Source organism: Falco naumanni, chromosome 5 (genome assembly GCF_017639655.2).
Source record: "Falco naumanni isolate bFalNau1 chromosome 5, bFalNau1.pat, whole genome shotgun sequence".
In the NCBI taxonomy this organism is placed as follows: domain Eukaryota; kingdom Metazoa; phylum Chordata; class Aves; order Falconiformes; family Falconidae; genus Falco; species Falco naumanni.
Genome location: NC_054058.1, coordinates 24,059,554 through 24,083,311, shown reverse-complemented (window position 1 = coordinate 24,083,311; position 23,758 = coordinate 24,059,554). Strand labels below are relative to the sequence as shown.

Here is a 23,758-nt window from a genome sequence, read left to right as displayed (position 1 = left end):
ACAAGGGAATGAGGGTTTTTATTTAAAGATACTCTAACATGCTCTAAAGATTTCACAGAATGATTAAGTCAAAACTTGAAGCTGCTTTTGAAAGAAAATGAGTAAATTAGATGACACAAAAGAAAATCTGAAACGTTAGCTGAGTGAAAATCCTTTTGGTCAATGATCTAGAAAGTACAAAGGCAAAAATTATTCTGAAAGCACTTGATCCATCCAGGCTGTACCACACCTCATTAAAAGTGGCACTATCAGTGTTTTGTTCTGGGCTCTCATTTCTTGCATGGTTTTAGGCAAATGAGATTATTTACCCAATGCGTTCCCCATTTTAAAATGTGATTCTGTGGATAGAACTTAGAAATAGTTGAAAACAGGTCCTAAAGCATATGCTTGTTTATGTTCTAGAATTTTCTTGAATTTCTGATAAGATCAGCCAAAGAAGAGAGAATGGGGGGAATCGATACAAAGGAACTTATCACAGTGGAAATCTTAACAACAATATGCCTTCTGAACTGAAAAGTGGTATTTTTTTCCCCTTCAGTCATTGTCTGAGGAATTGAAAGTCAATAGACTCCCTCAGGTTTCCAAGTGAAAACTGGCATTGGTGTTGCACTCCCAACTGTAGCTTTCCAGCTCCCAAGAAGCACAGTTTTCTGTTCTTTCTAATAGGATGATAAGGGAAGGAGTTGAGAGAGGGTGTGTATTCCAGAGCAGACCTCATTTTGCCTCCATAGCGAGAAAAGGACTAAGAAGCTGAGCTTTAGGTTTTTTCCTTGAATGCTAATTTTGTGGTTTGATGGCAGGAACGAGATAATAAAATCAGTTCCATTTTCTGGCAGTAATCTGGACTGTGTCTATGATATGAATTCTTTTAATCACTAAAAGAAGCTCAGTAATGATTTATTTGTAGGCACGTTGCCAAAGTGCAAAATTTTGGACCAGTTCATAAATAGCTGTGCTCTTCGAGCTTTACAGTCTGTTCAGATTTAAACCTTCCCATGATCTTAAAAGTGGAAGTACATGGAGAGGGGGAAATTAACATTTTTTTGGCTTTGAGTCACTGGGCAGACTGCAGTGAATACAGGCTTTGATTCTGTAAGGGACCTTTTTTCATTCAGTCCAACCCAGTTTTGCAAATTGAGGATTACTAAGTTGTTCACCCCATTCCAGCTGGTTATTGTGTGGTGCTGGGGGCGGGAATAGCTAAAAGGCATAGTAGTGCTTCTTGATCAGGTATACTGGAACTTAAACACCAGCCTTGCTTTTCTGTAAGGTGTTTCTGGAGATGGAAATTTGTGCAGACTATCAGGAGCATCTCTATCCAGACTCCCTGGCAGGGGGCTTGGGCTAGATGATCTTTAAAGGTCCCTTCCACCCCAAACCATTCTATGTTTCTATGGTTGTGAGTTAATTATTTATAATATTGAAATCTGAGAACCCTAACCAGAGAGATCCATTAGTAGAAAAAGCCAATAAAATTGACAGTGTGGGAAATAATGTCAGTGAATGCTGTTGAGTCAGAATGAAACCAAATTTGTTTGTTATTAATACACTCTCTGGTCCAACAGGACATGTGTCTATCTTAGAGGGATATTAAACCTATTTACATCTTGATGTTGCCTGATGCCTTCCATGGACTTAATGGGATAATTTAGGCAATGAAAGTTTATTTAATACTGTCTTATACTGCTGTAGGATCTGGCTGGAACTGATCAATATTTTAATCAATAATCAGCTATAAAATATGAAATCATTGCCAAGGCTTGCTCAGAGGTGGTGTTGACTGGAGTGGTAAACGAAGGTGAGTAGACAGAAAAAGGGACATGGATTATCTACAAAGATGCTTTTAGTCAATCAAGTTGTCCTAATGTGGACAAGTGTGAGATCATACATAAAATGCAAAGGATGATTACTATATATTACATAGCAGAGATCTGCATTCTGGATAAGTAAAACTGGGTCAAGAACTATGGGGGGACAGCTCTTCAAAAGATGAAGCTTCAGCGGCTACTGCAAGCCTTGGGTACAAAAGCAAGTACTAGCATGTAATTTCTCTTGGAAAACTAAAACATTGAAATCTAGATAGCTTACTGTAGGTTGGAAGAAGTCTCCTTGTACTTAAAAAAATTAAACCTTTAAGCAATTCGTTCAGTGAGCTTGTTGATGGAAATAGTTAACAAGGCCTCACTTTAAGGAGGGAGCTATAATGTGGGACAAATATGCAGCCAGATCCGATCTCTGACTCAAAATTCAGGACATTAACCTGAACATTATTGATAATAATTCATAGATAAAAAATGTGAGGGTATATACTAGATTCTCAGCTGCTTTGGCATTTTCAGTAAGTGGTCTTGATTTTAAAGTTGTTAAACTTCATATGCAAATAGGAGAGAGAAAAGTGGTGTGGTTTGTAATATGGAGGAGCCCAGTCTCCGAGCAGACTGTGGTGCTTTCCTGGCTTGGCCATAAGGTGCATGGCAGCTTTCTGTGGCAAGCCTGAAGGATACAGAAGACTCATTCTTTCTTTTCTAGGTTTCTCAAACTTGTTTACCTTGGAAGCTGAAGCATTGAGGGGAGTCTCTGATGGGCCATGAGCATTGTAGTAAGCAAATGGCAATCAACGTAGGACTCTTGTGGTCCCCTTGATTTTTTTTTTTTTTTTTCCTAAACGGAAAGCTAGAGTGTATCATAATATGTATGTGATGTGATAAGTCAACATAGGATAGAAAACGAACAAGTAATCAGTGATGTGTACCAGCTGAATATCCAGGCTCAGGGGTTTTATTTGTTTTTGTTTTCATAATTCTCTTGTTACACCTTGAAGATGTGAATGTTTCTCCTTATTTGAATTTTGTTTAAAACTCTGAGGTCTGTTACTGCTTTCTTTGATAACTTGCCTTTTGTCTAACCAGCAGAAGTTTCATACTAGTTTCTGAAGTATCTTGAAAGTCAATAAATGAGTCAGTGTCCATTACTGGATTATGAGCTGAACAGAAGTGTCGGTTAAACAGAACAGAACTTCAGATTTGAACTAAAAATTGAGGTGAATCATTTGTAACAGGGTAAACTGATTCCTCTCCTTGGCTTGCCTTTTATTATCCTAAAATGCCAGATACATTGTAGAGGTACTAAGGCAGGCATAGTGATATTGAAACATAAAATAAGAAGTAATCCTTCCCTAGAGGTGGGTAGGCTGCAAGCCTCGGACTCAGTATCTGGGCTTTAATGAAGCATAACATACAGAAGAACACTGCTTTCTCCCAAACCTGGTGAAAACATGTGCAAAATGGATTAGACATGTGAGTTGTTCTCAGATACCTAAGAACGTAATATTTTCTTTTGCTGGTTCTTTTGAATTCCTTCCTCAGTGCTGTACAAGGAAAGAAGACTTCTTTATTTGCCAAGACCTCAAATCGTAGTTTTTCTAGGGAAAACAGCATCACCTTTCTCTGTTCATCTGTCTACAAAGCATTTTCTCTATTTTTTTCCCTCCAGTGTTCTGAGGATTGTAAACACAATGATGAGTCACCTCAAGAAGATGAAGGGTTTATGGGTATGTCACCTCTTCTACAAGCCCACCATGCTATGGAGAGAATGGAAGAATTTGTGTGTAAGGTAAGGTTATCTGAAAACTGCTGCAGTAGTTTCCTTTTTTAGGAAGCTCCAGTGGGCAAAAGGCTGCGCTACTAATGTGAGAGCAGGTACACGCCATCCCTGCATGGGCATATCATCAAGATATAATATATCTTGTTATCACTAATAACACTACAGCTTCTCAGGATCTCAGTCTGTCATAAATGAATGAATTGTAAAGCATGGAACAAAAGGGATTACAAATGAGACTGTAAAGCTGATGATGCAACTGAGGAGTCTGTCTTGAGAAACACTGGTGAGTGCAAAGCAGAATAAAAGCCTTCTGGTTCAAGGCACTTTGATTTACAAGGTCATTTTTTTCTGAGGTTTCTTCAGACTTGCAAATATTTTGCTTTTCCAGCACCATTTACATCCATTGTAGAATAAGCTTTGTCCCTCACTCGAAAAGAAATCAAGGTTGTGTTAAAACTAATCTAAATAAATCCATTGTAGATTTTGTAATTGCTGACCTTGGCTCAATTTTTGCTACTTCTTATAGCCATGGGGCCGTATCAGTGTCTGGCCCTCCTTTCTTAGTGAAAGGAATGCTGCCCCTTTATACACTTGTTCCTGCTGGTTTTAAAAACGTCAAAGAATAGTTCATACCGAGACACCCTAGTTACCTGGTAGTCTTTAGTTTGGGGGCTGGGTTTTTTTTGTGTTTTGGTTCTGGGTTTTTTTTGTTTGTTTTATGAGTGTGGTATGTTTGTGTTTTGTGTTCTTTTTTTAAACTGTGTATCTTTTCCACTTTTCAAATATTCTGTAGGGTTAGTTGTGTAAAATTAATTCCCTCATGCTGTTCCTACCTCAATTCAAATTTTTGATTCATGAAGTACACCAGTTATTTTCTTTTTTAATGTATTTAAGAACCCAGTCTTTAACTGGGTTGGTTATTCTGATTGGCTTTGTTTTGCTTCCATAAAGGATTTAAAAACTCTGGGTTCTTACTGTTGAAACAAAAATAAGAATGTAGCTTTTTAAACTTAGTGTTTCAGGATTCTTCAGGCTCGCTGCTGTGTTACTAGCCAGCTGACAAATTCAAGGAACACTGCAGAAACAACCCCGGTACATAAAGCAATTCCCTGGTACACCTCTGCTTGGCAGTGCTGCTTCTGTCACCAGACTGAAGACTCCATGTATTTTACGTTACTGAAGCAGTGCTAAGAACACCTGTGCACGCTTTTCCCATTTGGAACCAGCTGCAAGAATGGATGTGTGCACTTATGTTCTCTCTCCCTTTAAAGGAGAAATCTGATGGAATTGAGAGTCATGGATCTGTTGCCTTTAACTGATCTGTCGTCATTTGTTTTGGGAGTGTGGGAGCAGTTGTTCTCCAACCTGCATCAAGGGATTGGACACTTCTCAGTGGACTCTTGCCACTTCACGCTTTCTGGCCCATATTGGTGCTGATGCGTAGCTTTTTTGCTAGACTTCCCCAAATGCTAGCAGATGTATACTTGGATGGGCTTGTGGTTGGAAGACCAGGCTTTTACTTATTTCTTGGAGAGAACTAGCTGCAGGCTTCTTCAATTAAATGGAAAGGATGATCTTTGAAAATAACAGAATGTGGAAATGAATTAAATGCTTCATTAGCAGTAAAAAAGCCTAATAGATGTCCTGTTCAATGAAATACTGAAGTATTTCTTTCTCTGGTAGTGTAGCTCAACTTCATGATATGTTTTCAATAGGGAATAGTGACTTAAGCATTATATTTCAAGTGTAAAGCCTTTTCCCCAGACATGTGTGTCCCATCAGCTCTTTTCTATATACTGTACTTACCGATTAACATTTCTGCTAATAAGGGTTTTTTGACTTTTGCCATACATCAGTTGAAGTCAATTCCCTACATTTAACTAAAATCTTCTAACTTCTAGGTATGGGAGGGCAGATGGAGAGTCATTCCCCATGATGTTCTGCCTGACTGGCTAAAGGACAATGACTACCTGTTGCATGGACACAGACCACCCATGCCTTCTTTCCGGGCTTGTTTCAAGAGTATCTTCAGAATACATACAGAGACTGGTAACATCTGGACACATCTTCTAGGTATTTTCAGCTTGCTTTAATGCTAATTGGCTTTATTGCTGTCTGTCTTTGAGAGCAAGATAGAAAGGGATGTGGGGTGGTCAGCATTATCATTCCAGTAGTAACCTGTTAAATTAAAAGGTTGGTATCCCTCTCCTAATTTTTTCCCATGAGGGTTGGATGGGACTTTCTTAATTATGGCATTCAATACAAATGAATGGATTAAAAAAAAATCCTGAATGTTAATAAATCACTGGTAGGTATTCCCCCTCAGATGTGTAGGTGTTAATTGAGATCGCATTTGTTGCCACAGAAACACACTTAAATTGCAGCTTATATGGGTGGCTTTCAACTTGCAAGGAGCCTTGGAGGGAGGGAAAACCCTTCTCTTTGGACAGGCATCTTGGAAACCAAGTAAAAAAGAGAGTCCATGCAAATCTGTATTGTATCGGTCTAAGATGAAATGTGGTTGGGACGTGTAACTGAAGCAGGGCAGTACTTTATCCTGCATGTGCGCTGCTGGTTGTTATGCAGCTCCTATGTTTAGTGCTCCTGTACATTACAGTTACACTTTTAGAAAGAAAAGCTTTTGGTGTGCATGAACTTGACGCCTTTCTGTCTTTCTGTTTTTCAGGATGCGTGTTCTTTCTTTGTCTGGGAATCTTCTACATGTTCCGGCCAAACATGTCCTTTGTAGCACCTGTGCAGGAGAAAGTGGTTGTTGGATTGTTCTTCTTGGGAGCCATACTCTGCCTCTCCTTCTCATGGCTCTTCCACACAGTTTATTGCCACTCTGAAGGTGTTTCCCGGCTCTTCTCCAAGTAAGTGCCTAGAGGGGCAGGGTAGGCCAAATACGAAACAGGTGGGAAAACAGGGTTAGGGTTTGTGTCTGGAGCTCCAGTGTAGGAGTTGTTTGTTGCATGATGGCACATACTTTGGAGCAGAGTTGAGCAGAGATTCAGTGCAGCTTCTTCTAATTATTGTTTGTTTCAGCATGAGTTTTTGTGGTGCTGTTTTAGTCTTAACTCCTTCGTTTTCTGCTGTTTGGCAGGTGTGTGCATGCATCTTATTGCTGTAAGTAATAGAGCTTAGTTGCAAGACGCTGAATTTTTAATGCAACTGTCAGTTCTTGTCATTTCAACAATTCTGAGTAACTCTGAATCTTAAACTTCTGTAAGGCAGCTCCACAATATGTGTCAGGATGTCTTGGTCTTCTTGTTTTACTATGTGTTCTTACTTGGCTGCTCCTAAATATCTCTTACTTTCTAAGATTACTCAATCTAGGATTGTGTAATCTGCAAAACCACCTCTGAAGTAACCCAGCAATTAAAATCCCCTAAAAATTAACTCCATCTTTTGTAGGAGCATTTTGTCAATTTGTGGTAAAAAGCAACTGCTGCAGGAATTCCTTTTCTTCACTGGCGTTTAGAAACAGGTTGAAAAAATGCAACATTATTCCCCAGTGGTCACTTTAAGCTGATGCCTAACTAACTCCCGCTTCTCAGATACTGAAGTGTTTGTATTGGCTGTGCTCTCACAACATTGTGTGTGCCTTTTTGTGTTTAGAGGACTCTTTTGTGCTGCTTTTTTCCTCATCTGGAGCTTAAATCTGAGTTTTCTTCAAAAAGCTTTGGTCTAAAGGCTGCTGTAGGTATTGCTGATGGCTGTCCAAAAATGGCCTTACTAGCTGTCTGTCAAGGTAATCCGTTATTGTAGGAGGGGATTGGTGGAAGAGTTGCCTTCAAGAAGAAAGTTGCAGTAGTGAAAATAACTTCATTTTGCAGTGAGAAGTAGACAGTTGGTCTACTAAGGACTTCCAATGGTTCACAGTTCTTATCAAACGCTTTTGTTTCCTTCTAGGCTGGATTATTCTGGCATTGCACTTCTCATAATGGGCAGCTTTGTACCATGGTTGTACTATTCCTTCTATTGCAACCCTCAGCCTTGCTTCATCTACTTGATTGTGATTTGTGTCCTGGGCATTGCAGCCATAATTGTCTCACAATGGGACATGTTTGCAACCCCTGAATACCGGGGTGTAAGGGCAGGTAAGACCTGAAGTTAACTGTTTTGCTTCTTGACTGCCTTGCCTCCTTCCTACTTGCCACTTAGAAAAAGTCTCAGAAAGACTTAAGAGAGCATAACTTTGTAGAAAGCTAATGTTCTTGGATTGGGAGCTTGATGGATTTTCTTTCAGCATTTGTTATAGCCAGCTGGATGCACAGATAAGGGCTGGTGCAAGTCCTGGAAGTGCATTCCTGAAATGGACAGTAACACATGCAGTAGGCAAGGTAGTGCAAAGTATTCCTAGCTATATCTAGCAACTTTGCTCTCAAAAAATGATGGACTGCTTGGTGTGTGTATGTGTACTTCTCCTGTTTGTCTTGTCTTTGTAGTACTAGGCTCAGACACTAGCAAATCATTGAATGATTGAATTAATCTGAGTGATTTGCCTAGATAAAATACATATTTAAGACAAAGAGCCTGAACAAAACCAGATTTGATTTCATGTTCTGAGGTAGGAAGAAAGAGAAAGCTTTAGGGGGTAGCTATGGAATGTGCACACAGCTGGGTTGAATAGTAGTATTTCTTGTTACTTAACCTGCACATGCTGTCTACAGTAAATCTAGATTTCCTGGACAAGCTGTAGGTATACTTTCAGAGAGTTCAGCCTTCCAAATTTAAAATATGTGGATGGGACACGATTATTCTGCGCCCACCCCCTGCCCCACCCCCTTTTTTTACAAGATATCTGTACTCGCTGATACAATCTAGATGAATAAGCTGTGTTCTCATATATGGCAGATAAGATGATCTGCAGATGCTACTTTTCTGTTCCCTAGGACTACTCGTACAGTATAAGATAAATAATCTCTTTGTTGTCTCCCCTTGCCTTGCATGTGAGAGATGATGGTAGAATGAGCCGTAGTTCGTGTAGTCTCAGTGCCCTCTACCGTCCAACATGTGCAACTGACTCTGTGCGTTAAAGCTGGCAAAGGCAACCAGTAAACGAAATATTTCAGCATCTGCTGGAACATATACCTAAGTAGCTTCTGGTATATGAAGGAAGACTGGGCATTCTTCAACTTCCTTTCCAATAAAGCGCTTCTGGGGACCTCCGGCTTCAAGAGTTGTCACCTTTCTGCTGCTTTGGCAAATACTGAGTTTTCTTTCCATAGCTTTTATGTTTTCATTGTCTCCCTTTACCGCCACTGTGTTCAAACCTGACTCTCCCACATTTTCTTTACCTCCCAGGAGTATTTCTAGGTCTGGGTCTTAGTGGGGTTATTCCCACCCTGCACTTTGTCATCTCTGAGGGGCTCCTGAAAGCAGCCACAATGGGGCAGATAGGCTGGCTGGCACTCATGGCATGCCTGTACATCACTGGTGCTGCACTATATGCTGCCCGCATCCCGGAGAGATTCTTCCCTGGCAAGTGTGACATCTGGGTGAGTCTACAGGATGACTGGATGAGGAGACCAACATGAAAGCTGTTCCCCTTGAGGCTGGAGGATGTTGTGTCAATGTTTTCTAATTGCAAGTATCAAACTGCTGCACCAGAAGCATAGGTCTTCAGGGGCCAAACAACTGTGGGGTCTCTGAGCCCTGCTTACCTGGTGCCTGCTGGTCTGAGGTAACTGCTGGTGTGCAAACTCAACCCAGCACATGCACTAGATAGCTTTAGTAGATAGGTAACCAACTTTTTGAACCTTTTTGTCTGTGTGTGTTGAGAATCCTGCAAATACATCTTAACCATGCGCTACTCTGCACAGAAGCAGGGTATTTCTTTCATGTTCACTGTGTTCTCTGGCACCTTCACCATGTCTGGCAGCTCATCTTGTGCGGCCAGTGAAAGTGCTGGATAGAGATGGTAGACTTTGGAGGGATCTGTGGCCCAGAAGAAGGGAAAGTGGGGTGAGCAGGCGAGTGGGTGAAGCTTGGTATGAGGGAAAGGATCATGAAGTCTGTGGAGGAGGAATTGCATGGGGAAGATGTAAAGAAAGGAATAGGGTGAACAAAAGTAGAGATGAGAGGACGGTGTGCCTTTGGAAGGCCACTGTACTTCCACTAGCATAGTTTAAGGCTGCTAAAAGGGACCAGAAGTGAGAATGAGGCCTGGGTTGTTTGAGTGGTTTTGCATGGCACCAGTTTGCTAGGTCTGTTTAAATGGCCAAACAAAGCCTTGTTATGATAATGAGCTAGACTCCAAAAGCGCTGGTGTACCACCAACTCTTCCAAGCTTCCCATGGAGCCTGCAAATACACATCTGTAGAAATTTTTCAAGAGCATTATCCGTATTTTGGTATGGCTGCCCTCAGACGAGGGCATGCTTTGTCATGTAGCTCCCTTCTGGTTTTCATTCTGCTGTACTATAATCAATAGCATCCAGGGCATTCATTCAGAACATCTGGTTGTTTCTAGGTTTTAAAATAATACCATTTTTTTCTGTTCTGTTTCTCTGTGGCAGAGAAATAAAATAATGTTTAAAATCCACTTAGCAAAACTCGTGCTTGTGACCAGAGCAGAGTTTGTATCTTTTATCTGTATGAGAGCCCTTTTTACCAATAAACCACCTGTGTGGTTTGGAGGAACTAATTTTAAGTGTCCTGCTTTAGCCTTTTGCCCAAAGCTCTGAAATTATGCTTGTCCCTTCGCAGAGAGGTGTGACCAGCTGGTTAAGATGACTGAAAGAAATGGATGTGTGTGGGTGTGTAGAACTTGATTATTTTGCTAATGATGGGAGAGGGATGGACTTCAATACACAACCTGGAGAACTTTGCAGCTTGTGGTTTGAGGTACTGCTACGTGTTACTGTGTACTTCAGCTGAATGTGTGGCTTTTTTGGAAACAGGGTAGTGCTAGAACCCAAAGTACCCCGGCTGAACATAAGTGTTTTCTTTTCTGCAGTTCCACTCCCATCAGCTGTTTCACGTCTTTGTAGTGGCTGGTGCTTTTGTGCACTTCCACGGAGTTTCAAATCTCCAGGAGTTCCGTTTCACAGTTGGAGGAGGCTGCACAGAGGAAGAAGGCATGCAGTAAAACCAGCCTTCAGCCCAAGATCGTAACCAAAACAGTACCGCAAGTGCGGTTGAAGCATACAGGCTAGCAAAATGAATACCTAAGAAGAATCCATGTTTCAGCTGATGGGACACGGAGCTTCATGGGGATTCTGACTAACCAAGACAAATTCTATACCTCAAGCAATGGAATGAATCAATTTGAAGACCAGGAAATTCTGAAACCCTAACTTATTCTTGGGATCTACAGATTGAGCTACAGAGGACCCTTTCCAAATCGGCTTCTGTTCAATGCCATATTTATTTGTAGAACTGGGGAGGGATAGCTTAGCAGTTACCTTTTTTTTTTAAAAAAAAAGAAAAAAAAATCTAGGTTAAATTTATATCCTCTTGGAGGGTTCGGGAGTTGATTTTAGATGCTCTTTTGGGAGAAAAACAAATTGTAAATAAGATTTCTAACTTTCTGTTTAAATAAAATTTATATAAATGTTTTAAACAATGGGATGGGGGGGGAAAGGGTTTTTGTAAAGAATGCAACATGCAAGTACCACACACTGTTTCAATTTTGCACAAAATAAATGATTGCAGGAGGACCAGGTAAAATTCCCAGGAGTTAGGCATGTTGGCCCTGCAGGTTTTCCTGGTGGCCAGCATGCCCTGGGCAATGTGGGGTCCTGGCCAGCACTTGGAGTAGGCTCAGTACATGTGTACAAGGGTAGCGAAGGCTGGATTAATTGTGTTGTCATCCAGGTCTCAGTGTTAGCAAGTTTGTTTATTGAGCAGCTTGAAAGATACATCTGTGCCCTGCCTAAGCATGTGGGACAGCTGCCTCCCAAGTTTGTGTGGCCTGTGTAGTTCTGGATAGTGGATCTTAGTTGGTTGGTTTGGTTCTCATCATATGAAGTGGAGCAGGATGGGATAACTGCACATGAAACAGTAAACAGTCCAACTCCATCAGTGCCTGCCTATACCCAAAGGCCCCCGTTGAGTAGATGGTTGCCGTTTGCGGGCCTGCTCTGTTTTGTCTGAACAAGTGAGGGTAATACACTTGTCAAAAGATAGTTGAGTGTGTGAGAGGAAACAGAGGTGGGGTTAAGATGGGCTGGTAAGAGAAAGCTGTGCGCTCCAGGACTTGGAGTTAACAGTTACTGCAGACCTCAAGCACATTACCTTCTCATGTGTCAGGCTCCATGTGCCAAGGGAGTCTGCAGGTTTTTCTTTTTAAGAGGAAAAATCCACAATCAGCCCAATGCAGTTCCTTTTATTTTTTTTTTTCTTCCTTAGGTCTGCTTCCCATCTGTGCTTTAGCAATGGGACTGCTGGTATTTCTTAAACCTAAAACTAAGAGTTCAGTTGGATTGCTGTGGAGCAGATGCACCTCTTATACAAGGGGAGGCATATACCCTTCTCTTTGTAATTGATGTAGCTTGATCTTTGGAGCCCAGTCAGAAGCCAGACTGAAGGAGAATCTTTGGAGTTGTAAGGTAAAACTTGAATGTGTTGTTTGTTATGGCACAGGTATTGCTTGGGGCGTTTAGTTGGAAATTCAGAGCAATTACCTCTCTCACAGGTGAGTTAAACAGCTCATAAAATGCTGTATTTCACAGGGAAGGAAAGTAAAGGGAGGGTTTTTTGTTGTGTACAAGTTTATTTTTAAGACTTCTGCAAGTATGAATTTTCATCAGTCAAGAGAAAGTTGTGAATTGCAGAGACCTTCCCATACCTTGAGTGTCATGAGGAGTGTGTTTTGAGGAGTTACTTTGCCTAACGGAGTCAAGTAGAAGCAGAACGCCTTCCTAAAGTTGACTGGATTTTAAGGCTTCACCCCTTGAATGGAGCCTTTGTAAAGCATCCGAGAGCAAGGTCAGCTTCAGAAAGAGGTGCTGCAGGAGAGTCTGCAAGCTTCGAGGGATGTATTCTCAGTAGGATCACTACACTGGATGCCTGTAGGGCCAGAAGTAGTTTGTCACAGGTCTGTGTGGTACTGAAAGGAAGTAAAGAGCAGTATTAACTTGGATGTAAGAGCTAATAGCACTGGCATCCTGGTCAAAGATGTAGAGTTGCTTGGCAGGAAGTATACTGGTGTCTGAGGAAAGCATGATGGTACATATCAGAATCAGAGTTGTCTGTAAGGCACTTTGGGACGCCTCTGTAACAGTACCAGCAGAAGTGGCAGTCTCCATCCTGGATCATCCCACGTTCACTCCTTGAAGGGTGATTGTAACCTGGTCCTACGCAGCACAGAACTATTACAAAAACACAGTATTCCACCTGCTATTCTTAACCCAGTCAGTCTCTCCGTTCAAGAAGTTTATGTGTTCCAATAAAAACAACCTAGCTGTGCACTTTTCTGTAGCTCTTGCTGAGAACTCTTCCCAGGTTGGCACCTGAATGCCTTACTCTCAGCAGTCAGAGGCTTGCTTGCTCTGTGTGCAGGTTATTGCCATAGAATAGTTAGGACCTACAGCTTCTTTCCTTCCCCATTAAATAGTGGCCTTGTTCAGTATATTTCTTTTTAAAAATTGCTTACTGTTGGAAGCAATGAAGCACATTCTGGGGTTTTGATGGTTGGGGACTCTGGTGATGGTTCCATATAAGATGGGATCTTATTACTTGCTGTATTCTTAACTTCTGCTAATAAAAGAACCAAATGGATTATTGTCTAGTTTGGGTCTTTCCACGCTGTGTGTGAAGCTTGAAAGAGTCTCTGTCACTTTCTTCCTTCCCAACGCTTACAGGCAGGACTTTGTAGGTAAAAGACTTCTGCTGGTGCAGAAACCAAACTGATACCTAAAGGCTTGTTTACCTGTGTTGAACCGATGCTTGCTGTGTGCCTTCTCGAGCAAAAGCCAGTGGGTGGGGGACTTTGCGTGACTAAACATCAGTTCTGCTGCGTGGCATCCTCGTGAATTACAGACATCACATACAGACAGGTATGTGCCTAGTCTTGATGTAAGATTCCAGTACTGTCTTGTGCTTGTAAGCATCGCAGCAGACACAGTTGTCTATGGACTGTGCTGCCTCTTAGTTTCAGTGCTAATCTTGAGGGGAAATTTTTTTTTTCCAAAGTCTAGACTTTTATTCAATGCCCAATGGAGTTGCCAGTTGTAGTATGGGGCTGATAGTGGTGTGGGAGAAGGAGATCCTGTTAGGTGTGTCTCGTGCCACCGCTTCATGAAGCTGCTTGTCATAAGAACTCCCATGACATACAGTTTTTTCTGAACTTGCAGAGAACAAAGAGTTTGAGACAACATGTATCCCATCCCATGTCTGCTTGTTTTTTGACCTCTGCCATATTTTAAAACTAACTTGATGAAGTGGGATTGATGTTACTGCCGAGTTTCATCTGTTTTGGAAAGCTTAGCTGGATCTGTGTTGTTAAGTGAGAGCATTAAGCTGCAAGGTGGACTTGGGGATGGCTAGCCTTTGTCTGGTCTCTTTCTCCATCCTCCAAGCCTCCATCCGAGCCTAGGCTAGCTGTAGTTTCAAAAGTTACCTAGTTTTTGCATGTTTAGAGACACTAATTGTCCATGGCTCAGTTTTCCAGTTCCTGGTCTTGCAGATTTTAGGGCAGACCATGTGTACTGTCCCCTTCCTTGCTCCAAGGTTTAAAAGGGCTTTCTCTTAGGGCTGCAGGTTGAGTGCCAGGGGCTAACAGGCAGGCAAAGTAAAGGAACAAGCTGGCTAAGGAGTCAAACTGGGTGGAGTGTGGTGAAAGGAGCAGTAACTGTGATTTAAGGACAGTATTGGAAAGGTAAAGGTGAAGTGCTGGGAGGTGAGAGTTTGCAAGGAGAAAAATAGGCAAGAGGGATTGAGGGTGGGAGAACAAGAGCTGGGGGGAAGAGGGTGGGTGCTGGAGACCTTGGTGGCTGTGGCTGAATTTTTAGGTGAGTTGAGGTTGGGAAGAACTATTGAATTCCTGGTGTAGAGGAAAATGCCTCCTGGCTTGTACCCATGTAAGGGATTGATTGTAGTCTCCTGGTATGCAGGCTTAAGAGCTGGTAGGGGTGGGAAGGGAGAGGGTTTTGGCTGGGGAGGGAGTGGGGCCTTCTGCTCCTTCATTGCTGTTCCCTGGCTGTCAGCAAACATCTGTGAGCTGCCTGGGCAAGATATGCCTAATCCTCCTCTTGTGTTGGCTCCCACTGAGTCTGGGCATCTACAGCTGTGCTATTTATCAGTTACTTGATTCAAGATACATGTTTTGCAGTGGCTTCTAAGAGAGCCAGTTCCAGTAAATGACCTGTGACAGCTTGAGGTCTCAGGATACATATTTTTTTTTTATATGCAAAGCAAACTCAAGGGGCATGGAGAACATCAGCATCAGATTACACACTTATTACACTAAAAGAAACTTGCTGCTTTAAATATAAATTGCATTTATTCTGTTTTCAGAAAGCAGAGTGGTACTTGAAGTTGTTTAGGCAGGCTAAAATTGTACGTCCTACCATTTCTGCTTGTCGTTGTGGCCATGCTTTGCCCTCTCCCGAGAATTACTTGCTCCATTCAATGCAAAGGGTGAACGTACCCTGAGTATGGATTAAAGTGCTGCAGTGCAGGTGAACATCTAATGCCAGACATTAACTGGAAATAAATGAAGCATATGATTAGGGTGAAGGAGCTGAATTTGGGTTAGTTGAAGCTATTACAGGCTTCCCTGTAAAACTGAGTTCCGTTTTCCCTTTCTTTTCATTGCCTTCTGTGTGGTATCAAGCGATTTGTTTGAACCAAACTCTCCTGTTGGTCAGTGCTTCTGTATTTGTCTGGAGTGCCCAAGCTGAAGTACTCCAGGCTGATTTCCAGGAGTGCTGGGCACTGATGTCCTCCAAATGAAGTTCCCTAAAAAGATCCGCTCCATGGAGAGGATTCCTAGGTCTGTATTGCTCTCTGTGAAGAAGCTTTGAACTCACAGCAGCATCAAGTGCATCACACCTGATCAGCTGTTTTAACAATGAGCAATGTAGGAAAAGCGCATGAGGGAGTCCCCTGCCCAGCCTCACCTGGGTGGTGCTGCAGTTCAGCTGCTGCAAGAGGACCACAGTGTGACCTGTCCGTTGTTCACCATCTTGCTCACAGTCAGGAAGGTGGGCTGCTTGGGGAGGGGTGGCGGAATGCGAGCCTAGCCCTCCTCTGTGTGTGCAAGGGCATGGTTTGCCAGCTCAGTATTACTTCTGGCATTTCCAGGAACTTTGCCTTTGCCCTTCTCTCCTCTAGTAAAATTCATGTTTGAACGGCGCTATTACTGTTCCTGAGCTGGGAAATGTTTGCACTAGAGATTCACGATCTTGCTTATTAGCAGCTTCATCTCTGTAGTGGTAAAACTGGGCACAGAGGCTCTTCGCAGTTGGCATAAAAACTGAACTGGTCTAGTTGTAAATGAGATGGGAAAACCATGGGCCTGGCTGGGTTCCCAGAACAACAGTGCGTTTCCCTGACAGAGGCAACTGATACCCAAGCCAGCTCCAGCAGCTATCTTTTGTTTTTATCTCTAACCGCACTGAACCTGTGCATACGGTTTGCAGTCTGCCTTAGCGTTGGATCAGTGTGTTACCAACGTTACAACGTGTGTGCATCCCTGTGCAACGTGGGCGCTGCTCCTCGGAATGCCGGCAAGAAGGACAGTGGTGGCTGCCTGACACCCCTGTTGAGCTCTGCCAAGGCAGAGACAGGGCTGGGTGCACTGGGCTGCTGCTGGCAGGGGCCTGCCCGGGGACAGGCAGCGTGCCGGGGCTGCCAAAAGTTGAGGTGGTGGCAGCAGCAGCAGCAGCAAGCAAAGCAGGAAGACCTGATGGTATTTCCTGCAGGGCCCACAAGGTATTTACTGAAGAATCATGCTTGGTGGCGTTCAGGCGGTGATACTACGGTTTGCATCACGCACTGATGACGAGCTGCATTGCTGTGGCTGATGTCATGGCAGGTAGCAACAGTAGTGCTTGCTGGCTGAGTGACAGAAGGTGTACAGGCTCCTTTCAAGTGCAGGCAGAGGCGGCCTAAGGGAACCTGCAGCTGGGGCAGGGCAGAGGCCTGGGGAACCGTCTGCGCCAAGGGATGGGGGAGCTCCCAAGTGTCTGGGGGGGATGGGAGCAGCAACTGTCTCCAGCGAGGGTCCAGCTGATGATGGAGTCATTCGGCACATGGGAGTCTGCCCCTTCCGCAGTGTTTTTGAAGAATTGCTTTGTGCAAAAGTGCATGCTGCGTTCGGCTGCCCTCGGCCCCCCTGCAAGCGGAGGCCTGTGAGTGCCCAGCGTTTCTGTGCTAAAGTACCATTGGGCTTTATCAGCAGAAAAAGCATCCTGGGAAGTACTCCCAAGGAGCTCGAGTATGAGCGGTATGCATGAAACCAAGCAAGGCTGTGGTACTGGTCCTTCGCTGTGGCAGAGAAGAGCACACACACCCCTTCCCCCTTAACCCACTTGGAGCATGTGGCTGCTTGCTGTGACCACTGCCATCCCCAGCCCAGGATGTGCCAGGCTTGTGCTAAATATAAGCCAATTCAGGCCAGCCTGCTGAAAAGCTGCTGCTTTTGTGCCTGCTCCCAGCTGCAAACATCTGCTGTAAATCCAGGGCTGATTTTCCTACTGTTTTGTAGGATGAAGTCATTCCTGTCTGGCCATACTTGAAGGTCTAGTCATCCAGTCATCTGTCTGCTCTGTCCCAAGGCGTGAGTCAAGGGAGGGCACGTGTACATGATGTTGTGCAAGGTGCGTGTCGCTGCCCACAGCTCAGACTCCCTCTGTGCCCACCGCAGCATTCAGGAGGCACCCGGGGTTACCTCAGCCTGCAGTGGGGTGTTTCTGACGCCTGTAAGGAGGGTAACAGAGAAGTTTCAGGTCTCTTCCCAACTCCCTCTCCACCTGCCTGGGAGGAAATTGGCTGCAGATTTAGGGCTTGTGAAGCCCCTGATTTATGGGGCAGCCCGATGTGGCTGGGTGGGTCTGACAGACACTCGTCACTGCAGAGCACCGCTGGAGACACTCCTCCCGTCGTGTCTTGCCTTAATAGAATAAACCCTGATGCCTGCAGTTTGCACATTTATGGGGGTGGATGGAATCTTGCAGGAGGTACAGCTGTGATTTATAGTGCCGTATCAGGACGGCAGCAGGATGCTGCTCAGCTGGAAGCGAGAGATGGCTCCTCTCACAGCTGCTCTGCTGCTGGTCACATCCTCTGGCTTCATCTCTGTTTGCTTTTGCTGACCTATTTTTGTCTGCTGTGCCCAGCACATGGCTGAAAAAGTTGGGAGCTAGAGCAGTAGCTCTTCCTGGAGATTTTTCTCTTACTGTAGGGCCGTGAGCCACTATCTGCCAGGTAAGAAGAGCATGTGGTGGAATTTGCCTAACCCCATGCTGGAGATCAGAAATGGGTAGATGTGCTTGGGTTCTGCTTTGCTGGCAAGGAACAACCAAGCCATTTACCTTCCAAGGCTAAAAGCGTACCTAGGTGCAGCTCACCCCACTGTGGATCAACAGCACCATAGGAAGAAAAGGGCTGTGCTCGCCTCGCAACGGCTAAGACAAACCCCTCATGGACAGAAGCAGGAGCTTCTGTAGCAAAACTGGGTGCTGCAGCATGCATGTGCTGGCTCCCCTGGGGAGCGCTGGCATGGGCCTGCTGCGAGCTGCTGTGGCTGAGCACACCCACCGGTGTTTCCAGGGCAGGTGGGGGGGCGGGCAGGGAAGCTCCCCTCTTCCTCACTCCTTGCAGTGAGCCTGGGAATGGGCCTATAAATCACACTCCGGAGGGGTGCCTGGTACTGTCCAGGTGGTGCTGCTGCAGCTTTCCAGGGACCCTGGGGTCTTCTCCATCCTCCCCTACAGGACCTGGATGAGGAGGGATGCTTAGGACATTCCTATCAAGCATTGGGTACAAGTGTGGGGGCATCGTGGGAGCAGGTGGCCCAGCGAGGGGGCACAAGGAGATGTCTCCCCCCACAGCCCTGCAGCCAGAGGCTGAGGAGCTGTCCCCCAGGACTGGGGCGCCCTCAGCTCAGGTGGTGGGGGACTGTGGGGTCATGCCTTACCCTTGCCCCCTCACAGAGGCCACTCTCCTCTGGAGACACACCAGAGCATCTCTTGACTATTAGCTGCTGTCTGGTTTCACACCCCAATCCCCAGCTCAAGCCCTGCAGCGGTGGGGTGGGGTGGGGGAGCTGTTTGCTGCAGGGGCATTTGGGGGGCAGCTGGTGAGCGCTGGAGGAGGCAGCGCGTGCTGGCGGGTCGGGTTGCGATCTGTAGGATCAGCCACACAGGCAGAGGTGAGTGCTTGGCACCCGTTGCCCGCCCAGCTGAACCAGCCAGCCGTGCCCACAGCCCAGCTCTCGCTGCCTGACAGGTGCCCGAGGAGCCCCAGCATGGAGCCACCAGCTCTTTTTGCTTTAGCCGGGTGCACCTCGGTGCCAGCTGCATGAAGCCGCTCACGGCAGCGGCTTGACACTTGGTGTGCAATGGTGTGAGTGACTCTGCGGCCTGGTCCCCAGTGTGCACTCAGGTTTTAAGTCGGGGCAAACCTTCACCTTTAAACCAAAAAATAAGATATAATCCAGTTCTCACCCCTATCCTATTCCCCCCAGTTACAACCTATGTGCAAATTTGCTGAGTTAATTAAGCCAGGTGTAATTCACATCTTCGCTGTCTCAGTGCAGGTCTCTTTACAGGACTACGTTTATTGCAGATTGATGCACCTGAAATCAAATATGGATCACATGTAGCAGGGCAATGCGTTTTTTGCGTATTTTTTTTTTTTACTGGAGATGGGACTGCTAATCCTTTCTGACAGGGAGGTCACCCTTCAGAGTGGTGCCCCAGGAGGGCAGGCACCAAGGGCAGGCACGCAGAATGGGGGGAGCTGTGCCAGCCAACAGGGGATGCCCTGAGCTGGTGGCTCCTCAGTCTGTGAGCAGCTTTTGATTCCTCAGCCTTGACAGCAGCCCCTTTTCCCTCTGCACTGCCTTCATCTTCCTTGGCTGCTTCTGGCTCTGATAAGGTCACTGCATCTGAAGCCTGGAAACCATCTCCATCTCCGTATGTACTTCCAGTACTGCAGTTGTTCCTCTCCTCTTTGCCCAAACACCGCCTCCAGCGAGGCAAAATCAGCCACGGCAGGAGCTGTAATGCCCTGAAAGGTCCCTACCAGGACCTGGTTGTGACCAGTACTGTCCCCTCAGCATCTGGTGACACTAGTGGCAAGAAGAAGCATACTGACCCTAGCACACCAGGGCTGCGTTTGTGGGCTCCTGCTCGTGTGGGGAAGGGGACAGCCCTGGTGTGAGGGTAAAGCCCTTCCCATACAACTGCCCTTTTCAGCAGCTGCACGTGGGTCTAACGCTGGCAGCGGTGGCTGCAGGAGCGGGTGGCTTGGTGGGCTCAGTAAGGAGCCCTGCAGCTGTGCACAGCCAGCACACATGGAGGGCAGCGAGCAAGGAGGGTGTGGGCACTTGTCCTGCAGGAGGTGGCAGCTTGGTATGACGAGTCACACCGCTCTCAGGGGGCCTGGAGCAGTGCAAGAGGCTCCCAAAGCGGCCCCCTTGCAGAGGAGGCCAGGGCAAGGTTCTGCCTTGCTGGGCTGCTAGCCTGCTCCCCTGGTGCAACCGCGGTGTACCCACAGGTGGCTGCAGATGGGGATGGTGCAGAGCTCAAGGTGAGACCCGGGTTCTGTCTGTAGCTGCTGGCTGTGGCATCCCCATTCCTGGCATGTACCCTGCCAGCGTCGGGACCCCCACCCTGCTTCAGAGGTGACAGAGCTGTGGGGTGCAGCTGGCTGCTTCACGGTGTTTGTGCTGTGTGGCCAGAGGCTCTTCTTCCCATGGCAGCACAGCAACCAGGAGCTCTTCTTGGCACCCCCGTTTTGTGGGGGGAGGGCCAGGCCACTGCAGCTTCGTTTGCAGTCCCTCCACCAGCACCCTGTCCCTGTGTGTTTGGCAGAGAGAGGGTTTTCTGGGATGTAACGTAGTGCTGCGCTTTGTACCAAACATGACATGCTGAAGCTGAAGTATCTATTTAGAATGTACCATATATTTGTTTTTAACGAGAGGTATGGAGCAGTTAATACAAAAAAAAAAAAAAAAAAAGGGAAAAATCAATGCTCCCCACCTGGGGTCCATAAAGCGCTGTGAGAAACAGCCCGTGCCCACCAGCTGGAGATGCCAGGCTCAGGGCTGCCTGCCCTGGGACAGCCAAGGGCAGCTTCAGTGAGCACGGCGGTGCTGCTCTGGGGGGGAAAGTGCCCGTTTCGTAACCACTTCTGCAGTGAAATTAGCAGGCAGTGGGAAATGTACCTCCTCTTTTGGTGGGTCATACGTAACTCCTTCCCAGAGGTAAGGTCACATCTAGACAGGAATCTGGATGCCGCGCTAGCGGTGGGTCTCCTCAGCAGAGCTGCTGTAGCTGCAGCTAACTAGTCACGCTGTGCTGCCTCCCGTTGTTGTCCAGTTAGGTGTTCAGTTACTGCGGTTCAGGTCAGGTGCCATGTCCTGCCCCTGGGGTCCTGGGCAAGGACCACCCCCAAGACCAGGAGATGCTGCCTCCCTGCTGGGAACCACTAAGGGCCCTGTTCTGGCACGGCTGTGCCTGGGCTGCTCCAGACCTGGGTGTTCAAAATGCTGGCAGCTCCCACCGAGGGACAGGCAGACGGTGTACCCTGCCCCCCACCCCCACCCCGCTTTCCTGAGGTGCTTTCTGCCTCCGGGGCTCCAAAGTGGCTCCACAGGAGGCAGGCTGACGGTGAAATGCCACCCGTGCCAATGACCTTGGCTGTCCTGGCTGTGAGCCGGTGGCTGGGAGGAGCAGCTCGGTAGGCGCGTGCCAGGGTCCCGCATGGGCCTCTCGGCACGGGCGTTCAAGGAGGGAGCAGCTTCCACCATCGGCACCACGCTGGACCCTGTGCTGAAGGATGCAGGATGCACTGTGCCACGTCGGTAACACTCTGTCTCCCCAGGGAGCTGCAGTGGGCACCCCAGGATGGCCTGCGCCCCCACCTCCTGCCGCTCGGGCCAGCAGAAGCCCAGTCCTCCCGGTTCTCTGCCGCGTAAGGCGCTTTGCAGGTGGCGTCACCGCAGGAGCAGCACCAGGGGCAGAAGGAGCAGCATCGGTGAGACAGACAGCTCGGCAGTGCCACCGCAGTCTTGGGCATTTTCCTGGGAGATGGGAGAGAAGGGATCAGCTTGCTTACCCCCAGGGCGGCTGCCGGCAGAGGGAAGGGAGCCCACTGCTCACCCTTGGAAGGGGGAGCAATGCCCGTGGCCAGCAGGAAGGGTCACCAGGTGCAAAGGAAGGGACTGGTTTGATGCCTGCGGGCCACGGTGGTCACCTGCAAGCTAGGAAGCCACTTGTGTCCTTGGCTTTCGCCATGCTCTGCCCCACACCCTGAGCCCCATCCCTCAGCCTCAGAGACCGCAGCAGGATCAGCTCCTGCCAGCAGGTCCCCCTTGCAGCTCCTTCCAGAGTCCGCTGCCCATGAGCGGGTTGCCATGCCTGCTCCTGGCGCCCGGGGCAGGGACAGGCAGCTGGGCTGTCCTGCACACTGCGAAGGTGCCCAGACCAACCCCCTGCCAGCCTGGCCGGGCGGGATAGCTGCCCGGCTGCACCCAGCCCGGGTTGCAAGGGCTAGTTACAGGGATCAGGGCTCTTCCAGCGGGTGAACCCCCAAAGAAACCCAGCAACCCTGTGATGTCTGAGCTCGTCCTTCCCAGGTGTCACTAGTGTGACCGTCCTCCTGCTAGGAAGCCCCTTAGGGAGTCAGGCGGCTGTGTCTGGGTCCAGCCCGCAGCATGGGCACGTGGTACACGCAGCCGGGGTGCAAGAGGAGGTGTGTGCATGGCCACAGGCGTGCCCGTGGTGGAACCCAGCCGCGTGCTCTCCCTCCCTCCCGCGCTGCCCCAGGGTACCTCAGGGTGAAACGCGTGGCACGTGTCCGGCCGCCGCCTCGGCTTCTGGGACCGCATCCGTTCACACTTCACTGAAGCGTTATGTGCGAGGCTGTTAAGGACACAGGCGGCAGCAGCAGGGAGGGGAGACGAGTGCTGCACAGACCCACAGGGTTTGCTGCAAGTTGTCTAGGTGTAACTGCAGAGCCTCAGAGACAGAGCAGGGAGGATGAGGGAAGGGCAGGTCACCCTGCATGGGCTGGAGACGTCTCCTAGCGCTAAAAGACAGCAAGGACCAACAGGCAGCTCAAAGTGGCGAAAATGCCAGGGCAGGGCTCAGCTTCACAGTGACAAGCTGCACCACATCACCGCCCTTATGAGGAGCAAGGGATGAGGACCCAGCAGGGATGAGTTACGGAAGCACCTGGGAGCAGTGTGGGGAGCCAGCCCAGCTGCACCCACCCCACCGCTGACCCTTTCCTCTGGCCTGTCCCACCCTCACCCTGTGCAGCACATCTGACAGCCAGGCAGTGGAGGCTGGCTTCCTCTTGTGGGGCTGGAAGGCGGAACTGTTACCTCCTCTCCACTGCACTGCAACCCCACCTGCTCCATGTCTCTCCCCGGCTGTCCCACAATGCCCACCACGCCCGTGGCAATTGCCACAGGAGCACGTTTTACACCCTAGCAAACACAGAGATGAAAGGGCCTGTGGAGCTGTGCGTCTCTGCTGTGTGTGGAAGGATATATTTGACCTCTTTTGCATCCAGCAGGACAGGTGGGAAGATGCTGCAGTCGCAGACAGCATCTGTGACGAGGAGCAGCAGGTTACTGTTGGTGATCTGCTGTGCCACAAACATCCTGCAAGAAAAAAAGCAGGTGGGAGAAACCACGTCTCTCTTGCTGCAGTGCCAGAGCAGCTGCCCTGGCATCACCCAGCCCACAGCAAAGAAATCAACAAAACTCCTGAGATCATTGGAAACGTGATGTCAGCAGAAAGCAGGAGAGACACAGCAAGCAGCCATACGCACGGGGAGGTGGTGTTAGCACACCTCTTTGGCTGCAGGATGCTCCAAAGTGGCTCAGATTTACAACTCCACGCTAGGCACAAAAGCCAAAATCAAACCCAAAATGCAAGAACCCAACCAAAAATACCAACCAACAAACAAAACCCAACACAAGTCTCTTCCGAATAGGGCAGGATGTCACAGCAGATGACACCTGAGAAGGC

The 23,758-nt window shown here is 47.4% G+C and overlaps 2 protein-coding genes across 9 annotated transcripts in view; one reads left to right on the top strand and one right to left on the bottom strand.

Annotated features, from left to right (window-relative positions):
* Nucleotides 1-13,328, top strand: part of ADIPOR2 (adiponectin receptor 2) — a 45,747-nt gene extending 32,419 nt beyond the window's left edge. For 3 of the 5 annotated variants that reach the window (XM_040596517.1, XM_040596516.1, XM_040596520.1), the window contains 6 exons: nt 3,493-3,612; nt 5,505-5,676; nt 6,290-6,476; nt 7,516-7,703; nt 8,911-9,104; nt 10,564-13,328. In XM_040596517.1, the coding sequence (XP_040452451.1) occupies nt 3,493-3,612; nt 5,505-5,676; nt 6,290-6,476; nt 7,516-7,703; nt 8,911-9,104; nt 10,564-10,695 (993 nt within the window). In that variant the 3' untranslated portion in view covers nt 10,696-13,328. Of the gene's footprint in view, nt 1-1,715; nt 1,799-3,492; nt 3,613-5,504; nt 5,677-6,289; nt 6,477-7,515; nt 7,704-8,910; nt 9,105-10,313; nt 10,452-10,563 lie in introns of those variants that run through there. The other 2 variants (XR_005828189.1, XM_040596519.1) reach the window with 2 other exon arrangements.
* The window catches only part of CACNA2D4 (calcium voltage-gated channel auxiliary subunit alpha2delta 4), a 140,424-nt gene continuing 128,967 nt past the window's right edge, over nt 12,302-23,758 (bottom strand). For all 4 annotated transcript variants that reach the window (XM_040596512.1, XM_040596514.1, XM_040596515.1 and 1 more), the window contains 3 exons: nt 23,276-23,388; nt 22,552-22,634; nt 12,302-21,801 (listed from right to left, as the gene is read on the bottom strand). In XM_040596512.1, coding sequence (XP_040452446.1) covers nt 21,715-21,801; nt 22,552-22,634; nt 23,276-23,388 — 283 coding nt within the window. In that variant the 3' untranslated portion in view covers nt 12,302-21,714. The remainder of the gene's footprint in view (nt 21,802-22,551; nt 22,635-23,275; nt 23,389-23,758) is intronic.